Raw genomic sequence first — 9,648 nt, forward strand, 5'->3', positions numbered from 1 at the left:
TACATGTAAAAAGTGCTGAGTTAGTAAATAGAATTAGTTTAAGTTGCTAAGGATATGCTGCAATATTATTTAACCATTTTTAATTATAGCAGACAAATCAATATTTATTTTGTGCGTTTATATTTTTTTTACAGTGTATTGCATTACACAGGGCATTTCAACACTATTATATTTTCTCTGATTATGGATATTAATATTCAACCCATCAGTACAATTAGTTGTATTTCAATAGGCACTTTAAAGTTTGTATTTAGGTTATAGGATAATGAAAATATTGAAAACACTTTTAATTTTGACAATTTAAAATTAAATTTCGCTGAAAACTTAATTTGCAATTGAGAGTCTAATATAAAAAAATCTGCATTATTAATAAAGTTGTAACATTAAGAAGTGAAATTTTTGTTTGTTTAATTATATATAACTAAAAAGGAATATGATCATGGTTTAATTTTTTGTATGTGAAATATTACAATATTTTGATATATGTATCTTCCTCTACATTTACAAGCATAAATAGAATATAGAGAATTGAAAAAATTCAATCAGGATATACATATTTTTAAAAGAATATCCCTTTTTGTTCTTATATAGTCCTATGTTATAACTCCTGTTTCAGTAATTAGAGCATAGACATATCAGCGTGTATGATTCCCTGTAAAATAAATTATATACAATTAAATATAGAATATAAATTAGAACATTTCTTTAAAAAAAAAAAGAATATTTATTTAATTGTTTATCATGAAGTTTTATCTTGTGCCAGAAAATTGAATCCAAATATCAAAAATTAAAGATAAAAATTAAAGAATCAAATACGATTATAAAATTATTAATAAAATTATTAATAAAAAAATAAATTGTTTATTTTCGTTAGTAATATAATTTCAATGAATTTCAGATGGTATTAGCATTTAAAACAAAATAGTTTAATTGACTTGATTTTACCTCGACAACATTCATATTTATTATCACGCAAAGAGTTTCTTCTTTAATTTGTTCTTCAGTGATTTCAATAAATTTATCCATGGAATCTTTCTAATCGCTTGAAAATTGAATTTCGGTAGGAATTTTTCGAGTAATTTCCTCTTTTCATTATCCTTTTCTTTGGTTAATATTCCTTCAAGTACACATTTACCATTCAGACAGATCTAGAAAGATATTAGATAAATACTTTATACTGTGTAGCGCTAATATATATCATAATTAATTAATAATAATGTCTATAATTATAATTTGTACAGTAAATATTTCTTACAATCTTATTTTTACATTATTAATAATAACAGCTATTTTTTTTTAAGAAATTCAGTATTCAAATAAAATGAAAAAGTTAACAACAAAACTCACCAAGCCATCACCACAAGAAGAACCTTCCGCTGCTGGTGCGGTCGCTCTGCAATAGCCCTCAATTCCAGGATATTCACAGTCCAAGCGAATACAGGCCGTGGTGTCTTTCTATAAAGAAAATGTGCATTATAAATGTTTCTCAAAATTTTTTCAAAGTAAAGTTGATTTTTTATATTTTATATATATCGAAATTATATGTATGTTAGCTTTAGCTTACATTACACGCCGCTGTTCCGAAGACCTTGTTACACTGATCATCCAAGGACATCAAAGTTCCGGGCAAAATACGCGTCACAGGTTCACCCATTATGGGCTCGTTGTAAAGACACTTTGCTCTATCCTGGCTAAAATAAATAAATTCTTAAATTAATATCTTTTATTTAAAAGAAATATATTTACATTCGTGCTATATGTACTTGATGAAATTATAGAAGGCGTTTATGGTGCACGGAGACCATTCGAAGCCATTCTCATCCAACATCAGTCCGCTAGTCATGATGAAACCATCATTAGCCGGACAATCTCTGGCACCCTTCGGATTGCCATCGTGACGTGCCCCTATCCTGCAATGTAAAAAAAATCTTTTTATTATCAAATTTCCGAATTCAAAATTGAATAACTAAATTTATACCCAGAAACGCCCAGAAAACGAGAATGGATTAAAATGGATTGAAATTTTTTTCTATCCGAATGCATATTTTAAATAGTGAATACTTTTTTTTTGGATTGAATTGGATTCAATTGGATTCAATTAGATTCAATTGGATGCAATTGGATTGAAAAACTGCATTTCCTATTCAAATTGAATTGAATAGTATTCACAATGTGTTTATGTGCACAGAAAAAGCTAATATTATTTTTAGATTGAAAGGCATAGAAATATGCTCCATACAATTCCTATAAATGAATAAAAATGCATTCAGAATTGAAAAGCATTCATTTTAACATTTGTGAATATTTCTTGTCAATATTTTTGAAAATCTGATTCCATTTCAATCTATTTTCGTTTGCTGGGCGTGAAACATTGTGTATCTTTTTCTTCCTTACATATATTTATACTATTTTTAATGACACAGAAGCTATAATTCATGTGTTATTCATTATTTTTTGTTCAATTCATCATTTTTTCTTTTAGATCGCATAGAATCTTCTTTCTGATCAAAAATTATAAATACAATTTTTTATGAGTTCTTTCTACAGAAAAAATTACAAAATGCATGCAAATATATTAACTTACAGATGGCCGACTTCGTGAGCAGTTACAATGATACCGGAAAATCCACCGTTATCTTCAATCATTCCTACGGCTTCGGATGATTGTTTTGTTGCGTTTCTGTCGCATGCACCGGCTACGTATGCGTAACCTGCAGAATTTATTATTATTTTATATTTTTGCAAAAGATTGTAATTGGAAAGAGCATTTGTCATATAATACGTTATCTTGGCAGACTTACCCAAAATCGATGGCTCGCAATAGTCATCAGTAATCATATTGCACAAATCTAGACTGAAATTATATCGGATTGTATTATTTTTTTGTCTATGCGTGTTATTTTTAAGTGATTCTAAAAATTAAACAAACAAACTTATATGGGAATTACCGCCCAGCAAACGAGAATGGATTTAAATGAATTGAAATGGATTCAGATTTTCCGAAATATTGATTCACGAATATTAAAATGAATGCATTTTTATTCATTTATAGGAATTGCATGGAGCATATCTTTATACCTTTCAATTTAAAAATATTAGCTTTTTCTGTGCAACACACACACACACACACACACACACACACACACACACACACGCACACACACGCACGCACACGCACGCACGCACGCACACAAATTGTGAATACTGTTCAATTCAAAATTTTGAATAGGAAATGTAATTTTTCAATCTAATTGCATCCAATTGAATCCAATTGAATCCAAAAAAAAGCTATTTAAATTCGCTATTTATATTCGCTATTTAAAATATGCATTGGATAGAAAAAAATTTCAATCCATTTTTGTTTGTTAGGCGGATACTTACTTTGTCATAGCGATCGCTATGTCATAAAAATCAGTTGGGAATCTACTCTCGCGATAGAAGTAATCTCCCATGTTGCGTAGAGCACGATCCGCATCTAGGGATGAATCTTCGAAATGATTGTTTTCTAAATATGGAGTTGCATCCTTATCCTAAAATATAACGAAATGTTATGTTAAAAATAATATAGATATATATCAAATATATCAAATATATTACAAATATTATTTAACTCAGAAATTATCTTCTTTTAAATTTTGATGTAAAATAATTAGGACATATTTATATGCATGTGTATTTGAATATAATGAAGGATTTGAATGTAGGATTGTCATAGTTTTTGATTAGTGATTTTTAGAAAAAAATAGATGCCTGATTTTGAAATATTATGCACGTTATAATATTTACATCCTTTAGGTATTAAAAAAAATATTACTCGTGAATTCATTATATCGTAAAAATAAGTCATTTAATTTTAAATGAAGCGAAAATATGACTGAAAATAATTAATCCTGTGTTCTGGGTTGATTGTCACATGTTATAGAATTGGCAATAGCATATTTGTTGTGGACAACGCATATAAAAAATACAATTTTTATTTTAATATCAGTTTTATATTTTGAGAATAATAGTAATTATGGTATTACTTTAAATAGAATAGTTAATTTTTAATTATAAAATACATAATTTGTTTTTTGTACCGTAATTTCTAAATGAAAAAAAAAAAAATATATATATATATCTATAAAATATAATATATCTGTAAGTATATTCTCTAAAAATGCATTCTTTAAAAATATTAAAATTGATTGTTTAAACTAACTTCGTCTCATTTTGATCAATCTCCCCACATAGCCATTTTTAATAAAAGAGATTGTATTTACAAACTTTGTTAGGATAATGATTAATTAATTGTATGCATAGATCTTCTAATATATGTCATTTTCTATGAATACAAGGATATCGCAATTAATAATGCCAAAGACTTGTCAGACAACAAAATAGGTGATAAGAAAAATTTACTCAACTTCATTTTCTTAAAAATAAATAATATATACAATGCTTGTAGCGTAAATCATTTTACATAACAAATTAATATTATATCAACAATCTACAGTCAAAAAGATTTTTCTGCCATCTTGTTCGAATTATAAGCATTTTGATAATCAACCCCATACGACAACTAATCCCGATCTCTCCTATTTGAATATTAAGCTAAAACTTACAACGCTTATGATTATTCCTGCGATATTAAGCCGTATTTTCGGCGTAGTAAGCAAACGATATCTCAAATCGACTCCGTTCCAAAACGAGACAAGGTATCTTATAGCCTGCTCGATATTTCCGCCAAGTAATCTGCAATAAATAGAAAAATTAGTATTTTATAAAAAGAATAATAACGTATATTTATTAATATATAAAATTTATGATTATTTGTTGTATATAATTAGCATCATATAACTTCACTTACTGATATATACTGTAATCTGCTACTACTAAAAATTCTGGATAAATGATATCCGGGATATTGCGTTTCATTTCTTGGCCCTCAGGATCTGTAATTTCTGTAGAACCACAAGAGTATTGAATAAGACACCTGCCCTGAAATTTGAGTGAATCTAAAAGGGAATCTACGTGAAATTTTTATGTAAGTATTCAAATAGCTTACTAAAATCTTTCTGATTTGATGAAGGCATCTTGTACACTACGTGATGATGCGTGTAAGCCAAGTCATCGTTGTTCGTTACATTCTTCTTATGAAGCGGTTCAAAGAGTTTGCGTCCTCCGTAAAGAACATGATCCAATATTCGTCGCGGCAGAGATTTGATGACGTATGTATTGTTAAGCACTCCGTTCTTCAGAAAGAAAAACGTTATTGATTTACATTCATATGTATATTAAAAAAAAGAAAAATTATTTGATTTCAATCGCAACTTTGAGATGCAATTGGAATCCTTACCACATGAACTTGACCATCAGGAGTAGGAGTTAGCAAAACTGAGCTCGAAGTGCGTACGTCTTGAAGAACGACCCCTACAGAATCCATAGCCTGTGACGAGAAGATAATAATAAGAAAGACATTTTTTCACAACTCCATCTCGCATATTTTTTTTTTACTATTGTAAAGATATAAAAATTGAAAGACACATACCTTAGGTACTTGTTTGTATTGCAATCCTTCGGGTGCTTCTGGATTAGATGAAACGGTCCATACGGGTGTATTCTTACTAGCAAGGATTCCTTCCGTGGGATTCAAATATAAATTGACGTCGTCATTGAAAACCTTTATCTTGAGTTCATTTATATTTTCTTTCATTTCCTTCGACATGCGATGCAATATGGGCACTACTTCATATTTAGGTACTGAAAGTTAATATAAATTGAGAATATACAAACTATATGCAAATATATACATATCATTTAATACTATTATTTTGTAATAAGTTATAATTGCAATAATAATATTATTAATTAGTTTATTATTAATCTAAAAAAAATTTGTATAATTTATAAGAAAAAGTACTATGAAAATAAAAGGATCTTTCTGTAAAAAGAAATCTTGTCACACTCACCAAGATGATGTGGCTTATTAAAAATGGACATTACTTCGTTCAGCGTCATGTACTCGTGAAGCTGAAAATATATCCTTTTTTTCTATTCATTCAACATTCTATAGCTTTGCAGTTTTTACTTTTTTGCGGATAAAACGATAACTGAATTGGGTGTTTGTACTTATATTCTAAACGTTACCTGTTTGCATCGTGAAAACGGTATTCCAGCCAGGCATAATAGAAACATCGCACGAAACATTCTTTATAATATCTTGGCGAAAGATGATCTTCGAATTTCTCGTAATTTCACCGAAACGAAATGAACTGTTCGGCATCAAATAATATAAACAGCAAGCTGCGATTTCTCTTGTTGTCTCGATATTCATGAATATCCCGATCTTCCAGAGAGCCCGCAGCTCGAATATAAGAAAGGGCTATTTTACGTTCCATATAAATTAGCTAATCGATATTTGATCTATGCTTGTGATTAAACGGAAAAAACACTTGTACATATAACGAATGATTTGCGCGCGAACACGGTAATGAAGAAAGAATTATACAAATTCATAATTCTCGTGTGTGACAACATATGAAAACCTGACCGTGAATTAAATGTTCTGTCGATGATCAAATTGGGGGATTGTTTACTGCTCAAATTTTTTGCTCAAATTGTGTTCGCATTTTTTAATAAAAATATATTACACTTAAACTATGAGAAAAGAAACAAAAATTTATGAGAAAGAATAATAAAAAATAAAAAAAGTAAAAATGAAGAAAGTCGAATTGATTAAAGAATAAAATAATTAATTAATTGATTAACTAATTGAATAAAATCGTTAAGATGCTTGAAGAATAAACAGGCATAGGAAATTCATTTACGATAAATAATTTTTATTTGCAAAAAGATATTAATGATTGTGTAATTCTCTTCGAGAAAAAGAAAGAAAAGAAACAGAAGAAAAAAATAATACGCTAATTGCGCCAAGCATCGTGATATCGGAATGTTGATCCACTGATTTATGTATGTGCTTGTCCAAGACAAAAAGTCTTACATAATAAAAATTATTTTTTTTCTGAAGGACGCTTTTCTAAATTTTTCTAGCTCCGTTCACTGACATTCGAAATATTTTTGCATCTGTTCGCTGCCAATTCAATCAATTCGATATCGATTCCATTATTATTTCTGACTGGGAAATAAATCATTTATATCACTTATGAACTTCGATATGCATCTATAATGCGTGAGGTTCACATATATCATTTCATTGGACGCATATGCGACAATTAACAAATGCTGAATAAAAAATATTATATGCATAAGCAGCACGTTATGAAGAACGTTTGCTCTTGTCAGATACAATCAATCATCTGCAGCTATGAGCTATCTTATTAAAGATCTTAATGACTTAGTTGTTGCCATTGAAATGTTTCGAACTATGATATTATTTGATTTTCATTCACATACGAATCGTTTTCATGTTTTTCTAAAATCACTTTATTCCAGTCTTTATTTAATCTTTTTAATAAAGTAAAATACTAAAAACTTTAATAAAGTAAAATCACTCAGTTTCTTTCCATGTATTTATTATCTATTATCAATTGTACATTTGAAGAAAACTCAGATTGCATTCTTTTATATACCTATTTTTCAGATTTTTAACATAAATACTATTATCTTGAATTAAATAAATAAGTATTCATAATATTTTTAATTCGCAAGTTGGAAAGTAACTATAATTGCTTGTAAAATATTTTTCAATTAAAATTTATTAATCTTCTTTTTCTCAAATTAAAATGTATGAAATATACAGAATGATGTAAAAGTTTCCTTTCTGCGAAATATCCCAAACTTTCACAAATATTTTATGTCTCTCTAATTATATAATTTATAAATATAATTACATAATTTATATACAGGGTGGAAGAAAAAGAAAGAATGTTTTAATTATTCCCATTTATTGTCTTGCGCTATACAATTTCCGTAAATTCCGAATGGCTTTCATATGCGCGCACACGCGCGTTTTTACGCTCGCGAAAAATATACGTACGACGCACCTGTGCCTGTGTAACGAATCTTTCGCGAGATCGCTTCTTATCGAATAAATATGAACGCAGCCGAAATCTCTATCGTACCGTTTGACAATCCATTCCTTTTTAGAGATTCACTACATTGTTCGGTACAATCTTGGTACCGAAAAAATTGGTACTGTAAAAATTACGCCTGGAAGTATGTGAGACACGCTAACTACAGCTATAAGAGTCCAATGTGATTATCGCGATCGAGGAACCGCACGAGGATCTAACGTAGATTTTCTCGTCTATCCGCGAAAAAAGGAAAGAGAAAGAGAAAGAGATGACAAGCGCGAAAGATCTTTCCCGAACTCCTTCCGATGCGGCGCTTTTCCGGATGCTGCGTTACGACGGCGAGAAGCGATAGGGCGCCTAATAAAATCGTCATCCGTGGCGGGCGTCTAAACGCGACGTCTTCAAGTAAACTATCGAATTGATTTTTCTTTTTCTTTCTTATTTTTTTGTCCTTAGTGTCATTATTTAGTCAGCACAGATTGTCTTCAGGGACGCGCAGCAGCGACTCTTCACAGATTGTAGATGGCACAGCCATGTTCTTAGCCTGTCAATCAGCTCCGCGCAATCTGACCTCACGTCCGTGCATTCACCGGCCTCTGTTCCTGGAAGCAAGATGAATGAATTGATATACGAAACGCGAATTCAATTGAATACATGTATAGCGATTCGATTAAAATAGTTTATTGACGATGCATACACTGAAACAAAAGATTGGCTGAATATGGCATAGTATTTTTAATTGGCTGCAATAACCAATTTTTGATTGCGTTAGCCTATTCATTGACGAGATACTAATATTAAAGATCGACATCCTTACGCATTCTTGTTAATATTGAAGTGATTAAAAGTAAAAAACTGATAATATTGTACTAATTTTTTGATTTGATTTATTAATTTAGTAGAAGAGTTTATCGGTGTATATGCATTTAAAATTCAATAATACTCGATTTTTCTTTAAAATTGTGTTTGTTATCATTGTGATTTCAGTTATCGTCAAAGTTTACCAATAGAGATGATAACTGCAGAGAAAAAAAATTATAATTTTTTGATAATATATAGAATATTATAACTTTACAAGTATGCATATTTATTTATGGAGCATTTATGTAATAAAAAATCATGAATTTAATAATGTATTAGCCAAATATTTATGCTAATAATAACAAATTTATATTAATTGTTGATAATGTCAGCGTTCTTTAATTAACTTCGGACCTTTGAGGCCTTTTCATACCGCTAAAAATTTGCCTAGGGTTGATGATCTTTAATAGTATCTTATCAGTGGCTTATCAAATCGTGTACTAATATTATAGACATTGTTAACGCAACCAAAACTTGCCAATTAAAAATGCTATGCCATATTTTACCATCTAAATTGTTGCAGCAGCCAATCTCTTCTTTCAGTGTATCAGCCTGAAATAGAATTTAGTAGCGCAACAATAAAATTTATTAAACAATAAGAATCTTATTCTAGACTGTACATGTGAAAAACAATCAATATGAACAAGAAATTATAAATGCTTATAACGATCAAAAGATCTTTAATGCTTAAATAATTCAATGTGAATTATATATATGTGTGTGTGTGTGTGTGTGTGTGTGTGTGTGTGTGTGTGTGTGTGTGTGTGTGTGT

At 29.5% G+C, this 9,648-nt stretch overlaps 2 protein-coding genes across 7 annotated transcripts in view; both read right to left on the reverse strand.

Annotated features, from left to right (window-relative positions):
* Positions 1 to 968: 968 nt before the first annotated feature.
* LOC108685798 (venom metalloproteinase 3-like) lies at positions 969 to 6,189 on the reverse strand. The gene is made up of 14 exons (XM_018190766.1): positions 6,130 to 6,189; positions 5,952 to 6,012; positions 5,531 to 5,742; positions 5,339 to 5,428; positions 5,048 to 5,234; positions 4,850 to 4,943; positions 4,605 to 4,734; positions 3,382 to 3,530; positions 2,802 to 2,854; positions 2,585 to 2,711; positions 1,764 to 1,910; positions 1,565 to 1,691; positions 1,348 to 1,455; positions 969 to 1,148 (listed from the first exon to the last, which is right to left on the reverse strand). Exons 1-14 carry the CDS (start codon positions 6,187 to 6,189, stop codon positions 969 to 971), a joined length of 1,725 nt encoding a protein of 574 aa, XP_018046255.1.
* A 1,683-nt stretch (positions 6,190 to 7,872) lies between these two features.
* The window catches only part of LOC108685840 (A disintegrin and metalloproteinase with thrombospondin motifs 8), a 55,227-nt gene continuing 53,451 nt past the window's right edge, over positions 7,873 to 9,648 (reverse strand). For all 6 annotated transcript variants that reach the window (XM_018190824.1, XM_018190829.1, XM_018190826.1 and 3 more), the window contains one exon: positions 7,873 to 8,617. In XM_018190824.1, the coding sequence (XP_018046313.1) occupies positions 8,481 to 8,617 (137 nt within the window). In that variant the 3' untranslated portion in view covers positions 7,873 to 8,480. The remainder of the gene's footprint in view (positions 8,618 to 9,648) is intronic.

This window comes from Atta colombica, unplaced genomic scaffold (assembly GCF_001594045.1).
Source record: "Atta colombica isolate Treedump-2 unplaced genomic scaffold, Acol1.0 scaffold160, whole genome shotgun sequence".
Lineage (NCBI taxonomy): Eukaryota > Metazoa > Arthropoda > Insecta > Hymenoptera > Formicidae > Atta > Atta colombica.